Source organism: Nomascus leucogenys, chromosome 12 (genome assembly GCF_006542625.1).
Source record: "Nomascus leucogenys isolate Asia chromosome 12, Asia_NLE_v1, whole genome shotgun sequence".
Lineage (NCBI taxonomy): Eukaryota > Metazoa > Chordata > Mammalia > Primates > Hylobatidae > Nomascus > Nomascus leucogenys.
In genome coordinates, this window is record NC_044392.1 from 44,051,585 (window position 1) to 44,075,345 (window position 23,761).

Genomic DNA, 23,761 nt, shown 5'->3' on the forward strand with positions numbered 1-23,761 from the left:
CATTGTGAGGGATCCCCTCACAAAGGAGATGTGAGGGATCCCCTCTCTGGGAGGTCGCAGGGCCCTTTGCTGGAGAAAGACGGGCCGCCTCTCTGTTGTGTGGGAGAGACTATTTCCCGGCGCCTGGGCCTTCCTGTGGGGTCTGCGAGGTCCCCTCCCCCGGGAGGTGGGACCCCGGGGCAGCGCCTCGCCCCGCAAAGTCCGTTCTGCCTCACGGCGCAGGACTGGCGGGGGAAGCGTGTAGCAGCCCAGCGCCCCCTCGCGCCGCGTCACCCCTAGGCGTCTGGAGGACCCTGGCCCAGCAGCGGGCCGGGCCAGCAGCCCGCCACGAGCGTGCGTAACGTGCCCCCGCAGCGTGACGCACGGGCCGTGCAGGGGCGGATGCGCTGGATGCGCGCCGGGAGGAGCGCGCAGGGGGCGGAGTGCGGGCGGAAGTCGGCGTCCGCTGAAAGGAGAAAGGAAAGGGAGACGCTGCAGGGTGCGGCGAGGTGAGGCTGGGAACCGGCGGGAGGGCGCCTCCTCCTCCCCCGCCCTCTCTGCTGAGGATGGAAGTGACGAAAGCAGCCGAGGAGGTCACTTCCTGCTGGGGTGGATGAGGAGGAGCCGGAGACGCCGCGGAGGAGACCGGACCGAAGACGGACCGTGCCGGGAAGAGGTGAGTCCCGGCCTCGCCTCGGCCTCCGGGGCGTCTGGGTCGGATCCGGGACGCTGGCGGGGACGGCGTCTCTGGGATCGGGGCCGGCTGCCGGGCCGCGTACCCACCCAGCTGGGCCTCACCCAGTGCGGGGGGCGGGGGAGGGTGGGAGCCCGTGTCTGTCTGAGGGGCAACAGGGACCCAGGGCAGCGTTCATGCGGTGGCCCCGGCGCAGCCCTGAGGCCACGGTTAAGGGAAGCCCCACCCGGGAGGTGAATGGCAAGGAGGTTCGGGGGGCTGTGGAAGCCAGGACCCGGAGCTGCTGCGGGAAACCCGCAGCGCCAGACTGTGCATGCCTCACTCTTCGGGGAGTGGTCGCGATCAGAGGAAGGGCAGGGGTCCTATGGTTTGCAGAGTTGAGACGAGTGGCCCTACTTGGATGAAGTGTCCTTGCAGTGAATATGCGAAAGGCGTGCAGAGGCGCCTCAGGGCTCCTGGAAAGGGGACTTTTATGGGGAAAATTGGAGAGCTGGAGCGTCAAGAAAGGGCTTCCTTGTCAGGTTATCGTTGCAACGGGATTTGGACCCCAGGGTCGTGATGGTTGGAGGGAGTTCTATGGCAGGGTGAAAGGCCTCACGATCTGACAGCGCATCCTAGGAGTTAAGAGTCCAGGGCAGCTTCCTGGAGCAATGGGGGAATTCGTGTTTTTCCTCCCTCATTGTCACTAAGATGGAAGAGGAAGCTCCTGCCTCAGCCCCGGTGCCTTGTTATTGTGTATCTCGTGTGTGTGTGTGTGTGTGTGTGTGTGTGTGTGTGTGTTTTCCGTGTCTGTCTTCTCCTTCCTTTGGGGTGTTTATCTTGTCCTCGGCAGCTAGTAGTTTTGTAGACTGACACTTGCTGGTTTCCTTAATGTGTTTGGTGAGAAAAAATATTCAAAAGATCTAGAGGAATCCTAGGTTAGGTGAAATTTCCAAGATAAGGAATTTGTCCCTACCCGGGGGCCACTTAGGCATTCTCTCCAGATTCCTGCTAATGTGGATGCTAAGGGCCTGTCATCCACTCTGGGGAACAGCGAGGGTAGATCTGCCCTCCCTCCATGTCCCTCTGGCAGTTTCACCCCTCCCTCCTTTTTGCTAAATGATTGACACAAAGCTCCTTGCTGGGACGAACAGGAAATTTATTGAGGAACTGTAAATCTGGATGGAATGAATTCAAATCGCAGCAAGACTCCCTCCACTCACTGGCCAGAAGGGCTTCAGAAATGCCTGCTTTTCACCCCTTCCTGTTAAATGGAGAAAATGTATAATTTTTCTCAAAAAATTTTTGGGAGTTTGTGTGTGTTTTTTGTATAGAGTAAGTGTACATATGATGTGTTTACTTCCTGTATCCCAGGGTATTTTTCAAGGGGGAGGGAGCAGTTTGTGGCTGGGAAGAATCTTCCTTCTCCTATCTCACATAATTCAGTAAAATAAATCAAAATCAGATGTTCATTCTTGAGTGAGAATCAGATGGATTTGGGGTTTTTTCACCCTTTAAACTGGTACATCTTGGTGAACTCAGGCTTGTGTATCTTGGCATGTGGGCTTGTCTAGTAATAGAACACAAACTGACTTGTTTTGGCTGCGTTTTTGGACCCATTTCACTGTACCTTCCTTTTTTATTTTTATTTTTTTACATTTGAAGGGTTGGTCAGGAGGAGGAAAGCAAATATTAAAGACAGTGTTTACACTTTGTGGTTTAAAGTCAGGTGAGAGATAATTACGGCTTTTGAAGCTGATGACCTGAGGCCCATCATTTGATAACTTGAGGAGTAGCAGTTTGGAGGTGACATGTTTGAAAGAAAGAGAGTTGCATACGGAAAGAAGTACAGGGAAAACGAAGTTTGGGGAGAGACTGCAGAAAACTTTTGAGAGGATACTAAATAAATAGCATCTTAAAGTAATTGTGTGGCTTGTGTCTCTCAGCAGGCGGGTGAAAATGAAAGCCGGCTGTAGCATCGTGGAAAAGCCAGAAGGAGGTGGAGGTGAGCAGAAGTTAATCATCTCTGATGTACCTGGAAGGTCCCTCAGTGGTTCCTGTCCTCTCCACTTGAGCTCTGTTCACAAATGTCAGACCATGACTGACAGCCTCTTGGCTAGGTGGATACTGGCAGGACAGTTGTAGGCTTGTTTCCTATGGATGTATATTTAACATGTCTGGTCACCACACCCATATCCCAAGCTTTAGAGTCTCTTTGCTGTCAGAGACACAGTTCCAACCTTAGGGAAAAGGAGTTTTCAGCTGTATTTTCCTGAAACATTAGTTTATCTTTCCTGTTTGTTCCCTTTAGCACTTTCATGTCCTCATAGAAAGTAGATGTATTTAGTAATGTATGAAAAGGTGAGATTAGGACATCTGGTTGCTACTGCCCAACTCTTATCAGATTTGATGATTGCCACCAGGATAGGTGACTTCTCTGTGCTTTCCTCTCCTCATTGTGGTTAGGCCCAGCTGACTGAGAGTACTTACAGCATGTTTTCAAAGCACTCTAGATTCTGAGCAGTGGAATGTGCAGTTGGGGTTGCTGGTATGTATGTACCTAGCTCTTAACTAGCTTAATCTTGACCTTCTCACATGAAAGGGTATCAGTTTCCTGACTGGGCCTACAAAACAGAGTCATCCCCAGGCTCCCGGCAGATCCAGCTGTGGCACTTCATCCTGGAGCTGCTGCAGAAGGAAGAGTTCCGCCATGTCATCGCCTGGCAGCAGGGAGAGTATGGGGAATTTGTCATCAAGGATCCAGATGAGGTGGCCCGCCTCTGGGGCCGCAGGAAATGCAAACCACAGATGAACTATGACAAGCTGAGCCGGGCCCTCAGGTAAGGGAAAGGATTCCCAAATCTGTGTTAACAGATTGGAAGGAGACTAAGCTGTTTGGTGAGTGCTAGATAAAAAGAGTATCAGGTAATAAAAGACTACACTATCTTAGTGAATAATGTGTCACTTTAAAGTGGGAGTAGAAGAGCTGTTGAATGTGAGTAGCATAGGCACAGGAGGAGAAAAGGCATATCTTTGGTTATACGTAGGAGGGGATTCCAATGTGGCTGGCACTGGATCCTGACAGACAGCTGATTCTGCTCTGTAGTGGGCGAGAGTATATGGTGAAACATGGATTGGAGTGCATTTATAATCCAAAGGATTAGTTTAGACTTCTCTATTAGAATCTGTTAGAATTTCTTTGGGCTCCCCTGGAAGAAACTTAGAAAAGGATGAAGCAAGTCACGGGAGGAAGATTCAATGATACTGACCTATCTATTCAGGAACTGTGTCTGTGAGCTCAGGTTGTCCATAGCCTGCTGCAATATGTCTAAAGATTGATCACTATAAGTTTTCTCAGGTTCTTTTTTCTCCTTGTCGGTCTTACATTTCATAGTCCGTTAGCCTTCAAGGAGCTAGAAGGTAGTTTATGCCCTCTGCTACTGCATAGATGTAAGACTAAAGGTTCCAGATAATTGAAGTTCTCCTGACCTGAAATGTAAACTCTGTGCAGTGGCTTTGCTGTATTTTTTCACATCCCTTTGAGTCTTTGAAGGTGAGGCGGGCCACACTAGCTGTTGTTTTCCAGATCAGGGCATGCCATTGTTTGACTTGCCACCATAAAACTGTTCTACATTCCTTTGTCTGTCTTTTGAGCATAGGCCTCCAGACTAATCATATCAAGTCTCCCTAGTGACTTGTCTGCCCCCACCTGGGCAAGACCAAAAAGAAAAACTAAGCAGTTAGTGACATGCAGTGCAACTGGAAGGAAATGGACTATAGAATCGAAATTGTAGAGAGATGGAGAAGAAAATGTTTGGGGCTAGGATAGGTGTTCAGAATCTTAAAGTGAAGTTGTCTTTGTAAACCTCTAGGCAAAAACTGGAGCTGAGTTGAAAACTGAGTAAGAAAATTAAGCTCTTAGGTCTCCTAGATCTACCTGGAGGGCCAGGCTGCGAAAGATTGGTAGTGATTTTTGTAAGTAATACTTAGAGCAAGAATTGTTGGTCTCAGTGGCTACCTAAGTGTATTGAAAGCTGTCAGTAGCTACAAGACAAATGGACATGTATTCCTGTTTTTACAGATACTATTACAACAAGAGGATCCTTCATAAAACAAAAGGGAAAAGATTTACCTATAAATTTAACTTCAACAAGCTGGTGATGCCCAACTACCCATTCATCAACATTCGGTCAAGTGGTAAGATACAAACTCTTTTGGTAGGGAATTAATTTTGAATTGAAAAGAATTTTTAAAAATCCAAATCTAAGACATGGCATGTTTAGGAAGATTTTAGAAACACTAAAATAATGTGATCCTTTGGATTGCCTCAATGTTCTCGCTCAAGTCATCTCACTCATAAAGAGAGTTATAGGCTATGCAGTATCAATATAGATTTCTTTGGTTTATTTGGTTGGTTCCCTTTTCTGCATATTGTTTGTAATCTCCTAGATACTATTACACTATCTTGTTTGGGAATGATGTTTCATAGGTTTGTGATGATCTTTACGTTCAGAACTCAGTTTTAACACCCAGCCCAGTGGTTCTTTCATAGATGGGAACCTGTTTCTACAAACACTTCCGATTTTCTGTGAAACTACCAAGCTCTCCCTTATCAAGTGAATATCATCAAAACCACAGCATCCTTGATCAGAGAAGGGGGAGGTTCACATGTTTGCAGTGAAAAGCAGTGTCTTTGATCTGCAACAGCAAATCCTCAGAGAACAAGATTCTGGGGTTACTTGACCTTCTCTCCTGTTAAGTGCAGTAGGGCTTCCCCTCTTGACTTTCCTGGTTATAGCTTTCCATCACAGCTCTCCACATTCTCTCTTGATGTTGAAAGCAGTCTCTCAAAAGACTTTGTTGTTGTGTGGTCTTTTGTTTGTGATTTTTTTCCGTATGCAAATCATACTCCTGCCCAAGAAAATACAGTAGTTCCCCTTATCTGAGCAGTATATGTTCTAAGACCCCTAGTAGATTCTCAGACCACAGATAGTACCAAACTCCATTCATATATATGATGTTTTTTCTTCCCTTAACCCCACTGATATGTATCTGTGATAAAGTTTAATTTATAAATTAGGCACAGTAAGAGATTAATGACAATAATAAAATAGAAAAATTATAACAATATGCTGTAATAAACTTAATGTGGTCTTTCTCAAAATATCTTTGTGTACTGTACAGACCTATTTTCAGACCTCTGTGGGTAACTAAAACAGTGGAAAGCAAAACCTCAGATAAGAAAGGACTACTGTAGATTGTATTTAACTGTTTTCTGACCAGTCCATCAGTAAGTACTCTGTCATTGTGGCCTTGTATGCTAAGGCAAAGAATGCTGATCATGCAGTAATACAACTTCTCAGAAAAGCTGGAAGAAACCTGAAAAATTAGTGGGGGTGTGGCTGAGAGAGCATAATGTTGAGATCCATTGCAGATATGTAATTACTACACAACAAGTTAGGGCAGTTTTAGCTTGACTCTGCTATCATTACAGTTTCATCTCAACTTCTGTAACCACTCCCTCCTGTCCCTGGGGCATGCATTTAAAAAAAAAAAAGTGGTATTGGAATGCATCTCTCTAATTACAACCTGTTTTCTTTCCTTGTGCCTGAGGGAGAGGCGTTAGGAAATCAGACCTGTTCTAGCCACGCAAATCTTGCTTCCTCTATTTCTCACTCTTGCCCCTTCCTCGTATGCCTAGAGGAATTGGGAATCTAGATGTATATACCAACAATTTTAAAGAATTTGTTGGTTTTCATACCCCTTCACCCCACTCCCAAAAAAATGTCATTCGTCTTGTTCTTCTGTCTTTGACCCATTTTTATCTATTGAAAATCCAGAACTTCAGCCACTTGGACACCCTAGAATGGGGCATTCATAAGCCCTGGGAAGTAATGTGGTTTTCCAGGTCAAGGAAACCTAGATCCTCACTCTGTGAAGAATCTGATCTAGAACCCAAACAGTAGTGGCCCAGCACACCTGTTCTGCCTGAAGGCGATTGAACCAACATTGATCTTTAACCCAAGCTCAAGATCCTAATCAAAAAGCCACAAGGGGCTGGGCCAGGTGGCTCATGCCTATAATCCCAACACTTTGGGAGGCCAAGGCCGGCGGATCACTTGAGGGAGTTCAAGACCAGCCTGGCCAACATGGAGAAACCCCCATCTCTACTAAAAATACAAAAAATACAGGTGGCAGTCACCTGTAGTCCCAGCTACTCAGGAGGCTAAGGCAGGAGAATCACTTGAACCCGGGAGGCAGAGTTCGCAGTGAGCTGAGATCACGCCACTACACTCCAGCCTGGGCGACAGTGAGACTCAGTCTCAATAAAGCACAAGGAAAGCAAAACTGTACATTTCTTTTAGTACATCTATCTCTGCTACCTGGTTGCTCACATCCTAAATATAGACAACTCCAAAGAACTGGTGTCATTAGTTTATAAAGAACTTTTGACCAGAAAGGCCAAATGTTGTTTAAGATTAACTTTATGATAACAAAGGAATGTAACATTTATTGAACATCTACTTTATGGAGGTACTTTTGCTTAGTAGTTTTGTGAATTACATTATTCAACTCTTCAGCCCAGTAAAGTGAATTCTTGATATCCACATTTTACAAATTATAAAATTAGGAAAACGACAGCAAAGTTAAAGACTGATCAGGGTAAGTTGAATAGTTATCTATTGAACAGTTTCTTGGGAAACAATTCCTGAGAGATTGAGCTATTGAAATCTAGCCCTTATTTAATAGATCATACATTCCTCCTCTAGATTGTGATTCATTTGTTCAACAGATAATGGGAGTTCTTTACCTCAAGGAACTTAACAGTTTAGCAGGAGAGATAAGATATGCCGGGTTTAATACAATGTGAAATGTGATAAGTACTCTAAATAGAGCTGTGTGGATTTAGATCCTGGAGGCCATTGAGATCATGTCTACAAGGTGGGTTGATACAGTTGGGGTATTCTGGTCTGTGTATTTTATCATGAAAAGCATCCTGTATAATACATTATTAAAATATTTTCTTATATTTGCATAAGAAACATTGGAAAGATACAGAAGATACTGTCAGGTTGGGGGCAGGACAGACCAGTTCAGGGATGGACTTGATACCTCTCAGTCTATGCCTCTGTACTCCCACCAACCCCAGTTTTTTTATTTTTATTTGGGAAAACTCCAAACCTACAGGAATACTGGAAAAAGGACAGTAAACACCCATATATCCTTTATCTAGATTCACTAATGGTTAATATTGTAGCCACATTTGTTTTATCTCTTTCTATTTATATATACTTTTTAAATCTTTTGAGATTAAGTTGCAGACATCATGACATTTCGTCCCTGTGTACTTCAGCTTGTATTTCCCAGGAACAAGGACATTCTCCTCCATAACAACAATAACATTACCACACCCAGGATGTTTACCATTGATATAATTCTATTATCTAATACATAGTCCATATTGGAATGATAGTTGTCTTTTTAAGGTTTAAATTTTGTACCATGATTAATAAAAAAATTATTTAACAATGACATGCAATTTGCTATGCTTGGTACTATTCTAAGGGCTTTGCAAATGTTAACTCTTAATCCTCATAACAATAGGCCCTGTTCTGACCTATTTTACAGGTAAGGAAACTGAGGCACAGAGAGGTAAGCTATCCAGAGGCACATAACTAGTAAGTGGTAGGACCAAGATTGGAACCTAGGCAAGGACCATATGAATTCCATTTTGCCAGAGGGGGTCAAAGATTCCAGTGTGCTTCTTGTACTAGGCTACAAGGTAGAAGGTGCCAGAACTGAGATTCAGACCCAGTTTTTTCAACCCCAGTACTTGAATTTCATGGTGACCATGGAGGTGGGCTTCTAAAGCAATGGTATTCAAACTTTCTTTTTTAGCAGCAAACTTTTTTTCTAAGCAAAATCTTAGGTTTGATATCTCAACATATAAAAGTAGGGCTACTCCAGTTAGTCAGATATAAGGGTTCCAGAATGCTAGAAGCAATGCTTCCCAGTATTGCTTCTAGTCTCACCTCCCGTTATTCCACCTAAATACATTAGGAAAATACTGCTTATTATGTTTCCTTTACAGTATACCTTAACGTATGTAAAGACTGAGATATCCTCCAGTTTATTTATTTATTTTTGTTTTAATAAAAAACTAGATTTTGGGCCAGCACAGTGGCTCACGCCTGTAATCCCAGCACTTTGGGAGGCGGAGGTGGGTGGATCACGAGGTCAGGTGTTCGAGACCAGCCTGACCAATATGGTGAAACCCCGTCTCTACTAAAAATACAAAAATCAGCCAGTCATGGTGGTGCGCACCTGTAGTCCCAGCTACTTGAGAGGCTGAGGCAGAAGAATTGCTTGAACCTGGGAGGCGGAGGCTGCAGTGAGCCGAGATCGTGCCACTGCACTCCAGCCTGGGCCACAGCGAGATTCTGTCTCCAAAAAAAAAAAAAAAAAAAAAAACTAGATTTAACCAAGCATTTCTAAATTGCTTAGGAGACAAGACCTTTCCCTGCACATTATACTTCATTCTTCTGAATACATAGAAGTGGCTTTTTGCTTTTGAGTAGATGTACTCTTAATTAAAAGTCAAGATCCAAAAGAATCAAAAAGGGTAGAATTGTAGCCACTGTAATAAGCTAGTAGAAGAATACATTTGTCCTGGGACCCTCTTGGCTCTACCCAAATCATTTGCAAGGTCATCCATCTGTTCTTCCTAATTTTAAGATTAAATCAGTGGCTTTATTTTTTTTTTTTCAATCTGTGATTTTGTTTTTAATTATCATAAGTCTTATAATCTTGCATAATTTTTAAATTTGTTTATATTTCCTCTACTTACTTCCTTTTAAATTGCCAAAAGCACCATTTCCAATCACAAATACACAGCAGTTCTGCAGTGTTATGTTTCTGAATGGCTGTTTAAAGACAATCCCAAATTATAACTTAGTCTGAATTAGATGGTAAAGAATTCAAGAGTGAAGTTTAACTTGCTACTATTTTTAAAGCATCTGATGCTATAGATCACCTATAAAATGTGAGAAGTGTTAAATCTTTATTTGATATTATACATAAACCCACTAAAATGCCTTTCAATAAGTAAAAGGAATCACTTTAGATACAGAGAATTCTAATTAGATTGGCTATTATTGTTAAGGCCAAAAATATAAAAAGTAGACATTGCTACCTTATCTTCAGCCCTTGCCTTTAAGAGGCAAATGAACATAAAACACTGGTGAATCTTGCTTGGTTCTGAGACAGTGAAGGAATTTCCCCAGTATTTAAATATATTCACATAATCAGTTATATAAATCTAAATATAAAACCATTCTCCAATAAGTTTTAAGATGGCATTCATCATCTTTGTGAAAAGTTGAACATTACTAATGAAGTCCAGTCATATATTTAGAAGGGGTAAACAGTGATAGATAGTATTTACTAAATCGGAATTACCATTAAAATTCCAAAAGCCAAACATATTCATCTAACCTCAAGTCAGTCTTAATTAAATCAGGACTGCCCAACAAAAATCTGTCAGTCATTCATGATCTGGATTCTGGTTTATGAGATCTGTTAAATTATGGTACACATAAAAAAGTCATGAGGCATTTCTGTTTTGCAATAAATAAGGCAGTGTCCAATTATTATCCATTAGTAGCTTTTTTGAGATAAGCTATCAAGTCTGCCCTTTTCTGCCTTAATGTCGGCAAAGATCATTTTTGTTCCAGGGATATACTTCTTGGGATTCTCCAAATACTCCATCAGTATCCTCTCCCCAGGTAATGCCTTTGTTCTTATTGGCATCTGTGTAAAAGAATCCAGTGGCCTGACCTGTCTTCCACCCAAAGAGACATGGAGATTAGACCCAGTCTCGTGCTTGCCTCCCTTTTCCACAGTGTGGCACTGGGCACACTTCTGAACACAAATCTTCTTGCCTTTCTCAACATCACCCGTATTTAATTCTCTCTTTCATCACTGGCACTATGAAGGTTCCTGCTCGGAAGCCGGACATCCTGCTCTCTAAATCAGTGGCTTAAAAAAAAAAAAGTCCTGCAGAACAGTTTTCTGTGGAACATTAGTTTGGGAAATGAGGCTCTGGCATAGTGTTACTCAGTCACATGTACCTAGAAAGCTACAGTCTTACAAATACCAGCAGACTCCAGAGTCTGCTAGACCAAGAGGAGAAGGCATCAGCTGATTGGGAGCAATTCATAACCATACCATATCTGCGTACCTTTTTTGTTTCCACTCCTAGATCACCATACTGTCACTTAAAATTTTGTTTTTTTCTATTTTTTTCTCCTGCCTTTTTCCTTCTTCCTTATTCACCTTTGCCTCAGAACCCTGCTGACATTATTATAGAAGCTGCTGACACCTCCCAGGAACCCACAGGTCCCTGAGACTTCAGATAGCATACCTTTTTCATGTCTTATCAGGAGGACCACTGGGGGAAGTTGAGAACTGTGAGCCGCTAAAGTTGACGGGCTGGGCGCAGTGGCTCACACCTGTAATCCCAGCACTTTGGGAGGCTGAAGCAAGTGTATCGTTTGAGGCCAGGAGTTCGAGATCAGCCTGGCCGTGAAACCCGGTCTCTACTAAAAATAACAAAAATTAGCCCGGGCATGGCAGCACACGCCTGTAATCCTAGCTACTCCAGAAGCTGAGGCACGAGAATCACTTGAACCCAGGAGGTGGAGGTTGCATTGAGCCAAGATGGTGCCACTGCACTCCAGCCTGAGCAACAGAGTGGAACCCTGTCTCAAAAAAAAAAAAAAAAAAAAAAGTTGACATAAATAGCACAGTGTATGTTATCACTTAGAGCTTTACATTACATTTTAGTAAGCAAACTTGGAAGAAGGAATAGTAGGTCCTGGATTTTCTCCCAGCCTCCTTAATGTTTGAAAGCAGTTTGGAAATGGAGATCATTCAGTAGAATTTGTTAGCGGAATATAGATTTGGAGAGATTGAAAAATATTTGAATCTCTGTGAAGCAGTGATTGTTTGTCAGGAATGATAAAACACTTGGCAATAAGAACTTAACAAATGTGTAGCCTTTTTAAAAATTAAACTGTTTTTACTAAAACATGTTCAGTGTATGTGAGATATAGGGTCTTTGAGTTTTTAATGCATTACTTTCCATGCGTGTCATTTCCAGTTTTGTTGATGTGTTTTTTGGTTTGGTTTGTTTGCTTTTTATATGCAGCCAAGCGGTGCATCCAGGAATGGGGCCTTGGCCCAAGCAGAGCTTCTCTGGAGGTGCAGTCAGCCAGAGCAGCTCTGCCCCTCCCCACAGTCAGCCAGGGCAGCTCTGTCACTCCCCACGGTCAGCCAGGGCAGCTCTTCCTCTCCCCACAGTCAGCCAGAGCAGCTCTGCCCCTCCCCACATCCCATCTCGAAATATATTTGTATTCCAACAAGGAAAAATGGGATAGCATGTGGGTAGTCTAGGCAGTGAGTAAACATCAGATGTCCTCTTGTATCTATATGTTGTTATTATTTTCTATCTTAAATGTTCTCGAATGTTTATATTTCAGTCAACCTACCTCGTCACACACACACACGAATATATATATATGGGCAAAATTATGGAAATAAGACTATTTGCAAAGCCAAAAATTGAAACAGGTAATATATACACAATATTTAGAGTTGCAGAGGAGAAGGCTCTTGTACCCATTCATTCATTCCACTTAATATTTATTGTGTACAGGAAGTACACAACTGTTAAGCCCTGAACTGCGAGGTGTACAGTTGTGAACAATAGGAAGTCCCTGCCATGTGGAATTTAGGTTGTAGAATATGGATAAGCAATTACAATGTTTTTGACAGTAAGGAGTACTGTGAAGACAGTAAAGAGCCTAGAGAAGGATGACAAATTGAGTAGAAGCAGCTGAGCAGTAGTTACTAGGAAGTTGGAGAACTATGGGATTCAGTCCAGTTGGAATGATTGTTTCCTGTTACTACTAAATATTTTGCACTTAGTTAGCATAAGTGATGATAACGAATGAGCAGTCCTCTGATGCAGGCTTTTGTATTTTCCACCATCACAGGTGTGGTTCCTCAGAGTGCGCCACCAGTGCCAACAGCCTCTTCCCGGTTCCATTTCCCACCTCTGGACACCCATTCTCCAACCAGTGATATGCAGCCGGGACGGTTCTCTGCTAGCTCCCTAACTGCTTCTGGCCAGGAGTCCAGTAACGGTACTGATAGAAAGACTGAGCTTTCAGAGCTGGAGGATGGCTCAGCTGCTGACTGGCGCCGGGGTGTGGATCCCATGTCCTCCAGGAATGCCGTTGGTGGAGGAGGGATTGGCCATCAGAAACGCAAGCCTGACATAATGCTTCCTCTGTTTGCTAGGCCAGGGATGTACCCTGACCCCCACAGTCCCTTCGCTGTCTCTCCAATCCCTGGCCGGGGAGGTGTCCTTAATGTCCCCATTTCACCAGCCCTCTCCCTGACTCCCACCATCTTCTCCTATAGCCCATCACCAGGCCTGAGCCCTTTCACCAGCAGCAGCTGCTTCTCCTTCAACCCTGAGGAAATGAAACACTACCTTCATTCTCAAGCTTGTTCTGTGTTCAACTACCATCTGAGTCCTCGGACTTTTCCCCGTTACCCGGGGCTCATGGTTCCACCACTGCAGTGCCAAATGCATCCTGAGGAGTCAACTCAGTTCTCCATCAAGCTGCAGCCCCCACCAGTTGGGCGGAAGAACCGGGAGAGGGTTGAGAGCAGCGAGGAGTCAGCACCAGTCACCACGCCCACCATGGCTTCTATTGCCCCAAGAATCAAGGTGGAACCTGCCTCTGAAAAGGATCCTGAGAGCCTCAGGCAGTCGGCACAAGAGAAGGAGGAGCACACTCAAGAAGAGGGCACTGTGCCAAGCAGGACCATTGAAGAGGAAAAAGGCACCATCTTTGCCCGTCCTGCTGCACCACCCATCTGGCCCTCTGTGCCCATTAGCACCCCAAGTGAAGAACCTCTGGAGGTGACTGAAGACAGTGAGGACAGGCCTGGCAAAGAGCCCAGTGCACCTGAGAAGAAAGAAGATGCCCTGATGCCCCCCAAGCTTCGGTTGAAGCGGCGCTGGAATGATGACCCTGAAGCCCGAGAGCTGAGCAAGAGTGGCAAGTTTCTCTGGAATGGGTCAGGACCCCAGGGCTTGGCAACAGCAGCTGCTGATGCTTAGAACTGGAAGTGGATTAGGAGCTGTTTATACTATAATCAAATACATACATGTATTTATGTAGCAAGATTTCAGGGTGGGGGGAGGGAGTTAAACTGGTTTGATCATTCTAGGGGCATAGACTTGTATTTTTATGTTTTGGGGATGGGATGGGGTTATCTTCTGTTGTAAATTAGGTGGGATATGAACACACTTATTTTCCTGGTGAGTAGGACACAGGGAGGGTATTGAACTCAAAGGAGAGGGAGCCTCTATTTCTTGTTGAGGCTTATACTTTCTGGCAAGGAAACTCCCAAAGGGCCAAGATACTTTTTGGTCCCATGATAGTTCAGGTTCCAGACTTCTTTCTTTTCTATTGTATTTATATGTGGAAAGCCATTAATGAATTTATTTTGCTCCAAGAGATATACATAAAAGGGAAAACGGCATGGTTGGGAGGTTGAGCAGTAAGAGACCATTAATACTAAGTATTTTGCCTGAAATGCTTCTTTATAATTATTTCAGGGAAGGAATAAGATAATCTCAGACTTACTGGGGTGGGGCTTGGGGAATGTTCGGATGTTGCTCTTTTTCTTCTTCCCTTTTTTTTTTGGTTGATGTTGTTTGGCATTTTTTTCTTTTCCTTTTTAAAGAAAATGTTTTCAGGAAACATGAACAAACATACTGCCAATTATAGTGGGGCTGGGAAGGCACAGGAGCTGGCGACCTCTCAGCTGCATAGTTGAGACGGCAAACCCTGCTGTGAGCTTCTCAGACTTTTCACCTACTTCACCTATTAAGAAGCCATGAGGAGTTGTAAACTCTTGTTCAGGGAAGAAAAGAGGGCAGGAGGAAGTAACCCAATGCCTTTAAATACAAAACAAATGAAAAACAAAATACTCATTTTTCCTTTTCTGTTGTGGGTTTGGGGAGCCAAACCAAAGTGTGACTGTGAGCACGTTCACCAAGAGGCATGACAACATTATTGAAGAGGTCTTTCCATTATGTCTGGTTCTCTTATTTTCTTAAGTCAAGCCTTAACTATGAATATACTTTAAGATGATACGGGTCTGTCACCATAAACCTGTAAAAGGGCATGGACAGCTTTTCAGATAATCCAGGAATGTTAAGACATGGCTGAGTTTCTAGCTGATATTTAGTCATTCCCTTTTGATACTGTTGGGATGGGTAGCCAAAAGGCAGGCTTGTGGGAGTTAAGAGCCGATGATACCTGGAAATGTGGAAGGTAGCTGGGGGTACAAGTGGATGTTTGTTGAGACTGAAGGAAGAGGTGGAAAGAAGACACAGAAGGCAACCAGATGCCAAAAGGCCTGGCACGAATGAAAGAGTTGGTGTCTGTCCTGTTGTGGTGTTCCCATTCTTGCCATACCCATTTGCCCAGATTGTTCTGATTCTCATGTTCAATTGACTATCCCACATGAGACTCCAGTTTATAGGCAGTGAGGAATTGTTTCTTCCTAGGAAATTTCCTTCCAACAACTTCAGAGGAATGGGAAAGTATTAATCTTACGTGAAGCAAAAGAGCCTGGATTTGGGGCAGAGAGAAAGAAGCAGCAGCCCACCTTCTGTGTGTGTGCACATGTGCCTATGTTGTGTACGTCGGTACCTGACTGTGGCTCAGATCTGCGTCGCAGCAGGGAGAGAAGAAATCACTCCATATCTGATGAGAGGAAGGGTGGCACAGAGATGGTGTCTACAATTAGAGACATTTCCGACTCCACCTTAGCCTAAGCAAACTTTATATACTGAGTAACATTTGAAGGTTGTCTTTTAATGGTGGGGGGTGTTTTTTCCTTTTTAAACTACAGTGCTTGCACAAGAGAGGGAGGGACTCAGAAAAGGTTAGGGCAGGTGAGGGAGACAGTAGATGGCCTAGGATGACTTGAGTCCATCATATTATTGCTTGGCAGGTGTCCTCCCCCATGTTTGATTCAAATTCCATGAGTGACCTACCTTTCCCCAGGAATGGGAGTGAGAGGGTGGTTGCCAGCAACTCAGTCTGCACAGGGCTCCCCGTTCAGGCTGCCTTTGGTGGTTGTGCTTTTGTAAGTTTCTTTCTCTGCACTTCGACTTACCTCTGAATCAGAAAGCAAGCCCAGCAGGTGAATGAGGGATGTCTGCTTGGCATTGCCCAATCTAACCAGGGAGGCTGGCTGGCCACCCACTGTCCACTAGAGGGGAGAGCCAGCAGGTGTTGGTACGAACTCAGGAATAGAAACATGAGGCCTTTTTAAATAAGAGGGAGAAGAATCCATGATGCATACCTGTAACCCCCTAGAACCCAAGTGCCAGAATTAATTCCTAGATGCTGCTTCTGTTTGAACAAAACGTCACTGCTTTTACACTTGAAAAAAACACACTCGAAAAATGTTCTACTCCATGAAAATATTTTTTGGCTTTAAGAAATTGTTTGGTGTTTAACTGTTTCCTTTGATTGCCATTCCACCAGTAAATTGTTGGTTGATTTGCACTGCACTCTGGGGTTGGGGTTGGGAGGGGAGGGTCCTTATACAGAGGGGTTGCTCAGGAAGTGGGCCAGGGAATGTGGAGGTCGTTGACATTGCCTGGGACAAAAGAGTGGGAGATAGTTTTTCCCCCCTCAGCCCACTCCTGGTAGCAACTGTCGCCAGCCTGGTACAAAGTCAGTCCTTTCTCTTCTGTGAGCATCTCATCACTGTCCAGCAGCAGGTGGAAAAAGGGGGACAACAACCAGACCTATTTTTTCTCCCCCATTTTTTCCAAATTTTGCTGTGCCAAATGTTTAAAATTTTACAAATACAAATCTATTGAAATTTCATTAATCAAGAGCTTCTTTGTGTAAAATTTGCTTTTGTAGCTATAGAAAAAGAAAACAGTAAATATCTCTTAATGGCATCCAGCCTTGCTGAGCTCACCTTTTTTCCTGAAGAAGGGGTAGGAGTGAAATATTTAATATAAACATTTCACCAAGTCCCTTCACCCTAATTTTGAAGCTGCATTAAACCCAACTCACTAACACAGGGAATGATTGCACCCTAGTCCTCTATGGGCCAAGAAACTTTCAGAAGCATTAAAAAAATAGTTGAAGTATATCACTTCTCACCAAGTGGGTAGAGTCAGTTGGCTGTTTGTCCCTTGTTTTTTATTTATTCCATAATTATGTTTGTGCTTTTTGTTTTGTAAACAGTAATGAAACTTACATTTTTACTTTGTTTAGAAAACTTTGATTCAATCTTTCAAGAACTGCTCCATTCTTGGTTTCTTCTTAGGGGGAAAAAAGTTACCAGTTAATTTTTTTTGAGATATTTAAGCATTCTTTGAGTTAATAGAATTGTGATGCAGGGATTTGTGAATGAGACATTTACATGTGAAAGGTGACTTCACTAGTTACCTGCTTAAGCAGAGTAAAGTGTGTATATGTACATAAAATGTAAGTAATCTTAACTCCATTGTGCAGTGCCTTTTAGATGTTCCGCTTTCTATAAAGTCTTCAAATTTTTGCATATATATTATATATATATGATGTAATGTTATAGAAATATATGTATAATATACATATTTTTTCCAGGGGTATCTGATAGCTCTGTATTTTGTTATGGAAGTTGAAAGAAGTATTTTACCTCAGAAATTAAATAAAAAAATACTTTTAAGTAATGTTTGCTGAGAGTTGGTTTTGTTGTTCATCATACACTGTGCTGGGGTGGTCATGCCAGAGAATTTGTCAAGTCCGTCCTCGCTCACCCACCCTCATGCATTGTTATTCCTATTGTACAGGTACCAACATAGTAAGGAAATAGGTCTCTTAACAGTTCTGGAGATTTTCCATTTTCTTGAGTGAATGGCTGCTACCAGTTAACACTAACTGAAGCCAGAGACCCAAGTTAGGTGGAAATTTCTATCTCAAGATTATTGTGAGGATTCTTTAAGAGTACATGTCAAAGCCAGACACAAAAGACCACACATTGCCTGATTCCTTTTACATGAAGTGTCCAGAATAGGCAAATCTGTAGAGACTGAACACAGATTAGTGGTTACCAGGGAAAAGTGGGGAGTAACCATTAACAGGTCAGATTACCTTTTTAGGGTGATGAAAATGTTCAGGACTTAGTAGTGATAGTTGGACAACTATTTGAATATAACAAAAACTACTGAATGACAACCACTCTGAAAGGGTGAATTTTATGGCATGTAAATTATATCTCAGTAAAGGTGGTTTCATTGGGTGTTTTGGTGTTTAAGTACAAACCACCTTTTTTAAGGGCAAACCAGTACTAAGGAAACAGTATTTCCCAGTAGATGACAAGAATCCAGAGGGGTAGGAGGGGATAATGGTGGAGTACTGAATATCATATAACATACTTTAAGAAAAATGGAGCCAGACAGTAATCTCATTTCACCCATAGGAGATGGGCAAAGTGACTTTCTGGAGGTCCCAATATGCCAGGTGTTCAATTTGGCCTCTATTAAAGGACGCTGTGAGTAGGGAATTGAGTGGTGAGGGATGTGGCTGAAGAGGCCGACTGGGATGGATTACGAAGGGTTGCATTTTATTCTAGCAATGGCCATCCCTGGTATTTCACAAAATAGCGGGCTGAGCCAGGGAGGACCGTTGAAGGACATTGCCCTGAGAAACTAACTATCCTGTCAGTATCTCTGCTCAAAAAGACAACTCATTTAGGTAAGAAAAAGGAAAAGTGATGGGCTGACTGGTCGACGCCCTGAAGTAACCAAGTCAAGAAAATGGGTATGGGCTTGGATGAGACCCTCCAGCTGGGAGAGCCTCCTGCTTCTCTCCCCTCCTCATTGCTGAAAGCAAAAGGAGACTTGTTTAGGAATGAACTTGCACATAGTTTTGAGACCAGAATCCCAGACATCTGGTTCTGCCAGCCTAAGTTGGCCACTCAGTGCTTAGAATTGGATGGTGATTATTTGAATTCTGAGCAAAGAAGGAAGAGTGACAGCATGTGAAAAAGAAGTAAGGAAAGAGATGAGGCCTGGAGGGTGAGGACGAAGGGGAAAGGTAAGCCTCAGAGCCCTTCATGGTGAGTTAGGGAATAACCAACTCACCATGATTTCCCTGTTAACAGTCTTTAGCAGGGGCCCTTCATAACCTGGCCCCTGATTTCCCTTCCAGCCTCATCCTTCACCACACACCCATGCGGACACACTCTCTCCCACACTACAGAAAGCCTAAGCTGTGCCCAGAACAGCCAGTGCGAATACAGCAGTTGCCCTGTGCCAGGACCGACTTGTATCAACTCATTCAAGCCTCATGACAACCCTTTGAGGTAGGAGCTGTGTTTATTGCCATTTTATTATGGGCACACTGAGTATCAGAGGAGCTAACTGGCTTGCCCAGAATTCACGCCCCAGTTCCTGTGCTCATAAGCACTCTGCTGCAAGGCCTCTCTGCCATGCTGACAAACTGCCCATCAGCTCTGTCCCTTCTGCCTGGAACATCCTTCTTTCCCCCACTTCACCAGACAATTACATCTTACCATGCAGCATTCAACTCAGATGCCATCGCCTCCATGGCCTTTCCTGGAAGGTCAGGGGGCACTCCTGCGTGTCCTGTCACAGCCCTCACCATACTGTGTTGTCATTGCCTGCTTGTCTGGCTTTTCACAGAACAGTCAAGAAGCCCCAGGCCAGCGCAGGGTTCAATTCAGCAGCCTTTCTCCGGTGCCTAGCACACTGCCTGGAGCCTGAGGATGCTTGATAAATGTTTAACAAGTGAATAACAAGAGACATACGAAGAAGGTGTGACTGTTGGAATAGAAGATGCAGGTTTGGAATAAGGATGGGCAAAGGGATGAGGGGAGAGTGACATGGGTATAGTGTCAAGCTCCCAGCCCCAGTGTAGGGGCCGCCTGCCCAAGGAGCTGTGCCTTGAGGCCCCTGTTCGATCACAGCCTTCTTCCACCCTCCTGGCCCCTGCGTCTACCATGGCTCCCCGCCTCTGCTCTATCTTCAGCCTCTCTCCTCCCCTCTATCTGCAACTGTACTCCCTCCCTGCTTCCTTCAACCCTGCCTCCCCTCAGGATACACACAGGATATATTTGTGGGGTATTGATCTACTCGAGCAGAATGTGCAAGAGAAAAATGAACTGAAATTATAGAGAACCCTCCCACTAAGGGTGCTCCCTGGCCTCCCAGTTTCCAAGACACCTATAATCCTGAAGAGCCCCACCTGGGCTTTCCCTTCCTGCTCCTTCCCTAGGATTCAGGCAGACTCACTAATTCCAGTTTCACTCACCCACCTCTTGTTCCCACCCCCAAAAACAAAGAAAAAGAAAAAGGATGAGCAGGAGGACAGCAGGAAACCCCAAGGAGGCCTGCTGTTTCCCACGTGTCCCTGTGCCTCTCCTCTCCCAGGATGGCTGTGCTGCCTCCCTGGAGAACGGAGAGGCTCTGGAACTGGCTCGAATCCCATAGTCCCACCCCTGCCACTTACTGCCTATGAGGCCTCACGTGGGCTATAGAACCTCTCGGTGCCTGAGTTTCCCTATGTTTTAGGGCTGTTTCAAGGATTCAATGATGTACATAAAGCATTTAGTGAAGTGACCACAATGTTTAAGTGAGGTCCCATCCCATCATCATGGTTATTTTACTCTCTATGGCTTTGTGCCTTCACATCGGCTTTTTTTGGTACCACCATCCCTGTCTGACAGATGGGACAAGTGAGGCCCGGAGCGGGTGGCCTATCCTAATGATTCAAACCGAGGTCCCCTGACTCCAGATCACATACTTTCTCCACTGCCTTGAATCTCTGAGGCGAGGGTGAAGACAGTTCTAAGCAGCGTCTAAGAATCAGACATGCAGAATAGGAAGAGGAGGGGGAAGGCCCAACCTTAAGCGTTTCTCCAGGTGTCAGGCCACGTGTCCCAGTCTGGAGTGTTGAGACCCCGGCAAGAACGCAGCAGGAGGGGGAACAAGCACCTGTGAGCAGGCCCAGGGGAGGGGCCCTTCAGCTCTGGCCAAACAGGCTCCAGGGGGACTGACAGAGGAAGGAGAAAGCCTTCCTGGAATGCAGGTGAGCCCACCTGGCTCCCCCATGACTGACAGTGGAAGCTGGTCCCGGGTTGATACAGAGGTGGGGCGGAATTGGGGGTGGGGAGTCCCCCTCACTGTCTCCAGACCCCTGGCTCTAGTATCTGGGATCTGGTCTAGAGACAATGGAGAGTGGGCCGTAAGCCCTGCAGAGGCAGCCAAAACAAGAAGTGAAAGTCTGGGACCCGGCAGCAGCAGGCCTTTCTAGCTTGTCTCAGTTCTATCAGATTGTCAACTCCATCCCACCTTCAGCCCAAAGCCTGGTCTAGGAGACAGTCCAAGCCTTACAACCTGGGTCCCAAACAGCTAAAGGCCAGTGAGGGGGGAAGCCACTGGCCTCTCACCTGGAGGCCTGCAGGGCATCACCAGGGAGGGGAGGATGGAAGGACCCCTCTCTCCAGGAGGCAGAGGTCAGCACCAGATTCTGGCTGCAGGGGAGGGACCCTCTGTTACAGAGAGTCATTAAGCCTGCCTTCTGTTTTTTCCCAGGTTCCCTCAAAGAGCAGCACAAACAGATGATGGCAGGGAGGGCGGTCAATCTGGTGAGTGTTCTGGAATTTAAGTGTCTTCTTTCTATCACTTTTGCCCCCTCCGTAACTAACTGGAAGGAAATGAAGGGGAAACTGAGGTATGTAGGCGTCAATCTATCTTCAGAATAAAACAGGTATTGGAAGGTTTGTTTTTATTCTCCCACTTGTAGCCCAGCTGGAAAAAGTCTTCACCTGCACATGTTGAAACACGTTGCCTCTCTGCTAACCAACTCCTCCTACCCTCATGAACATCTATATGTCCTTGTCACTTAACTTGTGTTAACTAACTTGATCCACAAAATCACCTTCTGTGGAGAGTACTATTATTATGCCCATTTTCCAGATGAGGAAAACAAAGGTCAATGAGGTTAAGTGAATTGCCCAAGATCAACACAGCTAGTGAGTAACCCAGCCAGGACTCACCCAGTGTTTCTGACTCCAAAGTTCATGTCTTTTCTCAAATCCCTCTCTGCTTCTCAGTGGTGATACAGACAGCTGGAAGGAGGGGTCGGGGATTGAGCTGCTTTAAAGAGGCCCTTGATTTCTCTAAGGAACTTTGTGGAATCATTGCCGGTTTGAGCTCCCCTGGAACAACCTCAAGGCCCAGAGACGGAGACTCATACATATGTTCAGGCAGTCATTCATTACATGAAACAAACATTTGCTGAAGGGCTGCTGGATGCCAGGCTGTGGCTGGGAGACATGGGAGGTCCCTGCTCCCTGGGGCCAAGCAAGCCAATATAATGAACTGAAATACAAGGCAGACTGTGGCCAGGTGACGATAGTCATTCATTCATTCATCCAACGTTTCCGAGTGCCTGCTGGATGCCAGGCCCAGTTCTGTACTCATAAAGTCAAATCAACACACTCCTGACCAGCCAGGAGCTTCCAGTCCAGCAGTGACAGAGGACAGGAGTAAATCGGGGGCTGTGATTCTACTCCAGCAGTGACAGAGGACAGGAGTAAATCGGGGGCTGTGATTCTACTCCAGCAGTGACAGAGGACAGGAGTAAATCGGGGGCTGTGATTCTACTCCAGCAGTGACAGAGGACAGGAGTAAATCGGGGGCTGTGATCCTACTTTGTGCTCTTTCCACATGCCAAAGCCTTGCTTTTCATCTCCAAGCAAGCTGTCACTTTTCTGGTCGCCAAAGAATTTTTGGTACTCACTTCGGCCCGCAGGAACTCAGGTGTTCCCACAATACTGGGGAAGTTGTCCTTCTCCCCCAGTCCCCTTCTAGAAAAGCCACAGCCCCAAGATCCCCTTCTAAACACCAGCAGTCACCAGATGGGCAAGTGCCCTTCACTGTGGGGACTGTCGCCTTTGCATCAGCAGGAACCAGGGGCTTCCTCCCAGCTTCCCGCCCCCACAGCCCAGGTCAGCCCATGCCTAGCATGTCATCAATGCTTCATAAATGGCGTGATAGGTTGTATTACCAATAACAGGGTGAAATAAGAGGGGCAGCTGTCTCTCCAGTCAGGTCTGGCTGATGGGGGAAGACTTGGTCCCTGCAAACCTAGTTCTTTTCCTGGTGTAGGGAGTGAGACCACCTCCCAACACCTGCCCCCAGGACACAGATGTGGGCAGCTGGCTCTCCAGCTGGCTTGAGCTGCAGCCCCAGTGTGTGTGTTGGGGGATGAAGCAGGAGTGGAGGGCATCAATTCAGTGGGGCTGTTGAGAGAGTGGGATCAGTTTGGGAAGGAAGAAGAGGGACATGAGTGAGGGGAGTTGAGGTGGGAGTTGAGTAGGGGTGGCAGTCTGAGCACAGGTTGGGGGCTGGGAGGAGCAGGGGGGGACCTTGGGGAATAGGAGTGCAGAGGCTGAGGTGGAAGGCAGACCTAGAGATGAATTCCTAAAGGAGGGGGCTGGAGCAAGTGGAGGAGTGACAGCAGCTGGGGTGGGCAGGGGAGCAGGGCTGAGAGCAGGGAGCACCCACCCCCAGCCTCTTGCCCATGGTATTGATCTGCTAGATTACTCAATTTCACCCATATTGATCAGGTAATTGCTTTATCTCGGTTCTCATTTGAGCTCTGCATTCTCCTGGCTTCCCCTTCTCTCTCTCTTGTTATTTCCTATCAACCTGACACAGGGCTCCTTAACTCAGAATATATATAAAGTTTGGTTAGCCTGCCCTGGGTTGGTGTTTGGGGAAGGGGAAGGGGGTGGGAGGGAGGGGGGGACCTGCCTCCCCTCAGAGCCCCTGAGTTATCCTCTTCCAAGAAATCCTTCCTGGCTCCAGATGGTGGAAATGTCTGCCCATTCCAGCTTCTCAGAAGTCCGGAAAAGAACAGGGGAAATAGAATCCCGGGGTGACCCCAAACCGAGAGGCCTAGAGCTTCTTCTCACCATGCACAGATC

At 45.3% G+C, this 23,761-nt stretch overlaps 1 protein-coding gene across 2 annotated transcripts; it reads left to right on the top strand.

Annotated features, from left to right (window-relative positions):
* The first annotated feature begins 379 nt into the window (after positions 1–379).
* On the top strand, positions 380–17,477 carry LOC100594197 (ETS variant transcription factor 3). Of its 2 annotated transcripts, none has more exons than XM_003258638.2 (5): positions 380–655; positions 2,599–2,657; positions 3,255–3,492; positions 4,734–4,849; positions 12,709–17,477. In XM_003258638.2, exons 2-5 carry the CDS (start codon positions 2,612–2,614, stop codon positions 13,845–13,847), a joined length of 1,539 nt encoding a protein of 512 aa, XP_003258686.1. In that variant the 5' UTR covers positions 380–655; positions 2,599–2,611; the 3' UTR covers positions 13,848–17,477. The 2 variants fall into 2 exon arrangements, with proteins under 2 accessions (XP_003258686.1, XP_030680021.1); XM_030824161.1 differs by having other exon boundaries at positions 576–655; positions 2,602–2,657; positions 12,709–13,861.
* Positions 17,478–23,761: the final 6,284 nt, after the last annotated feature.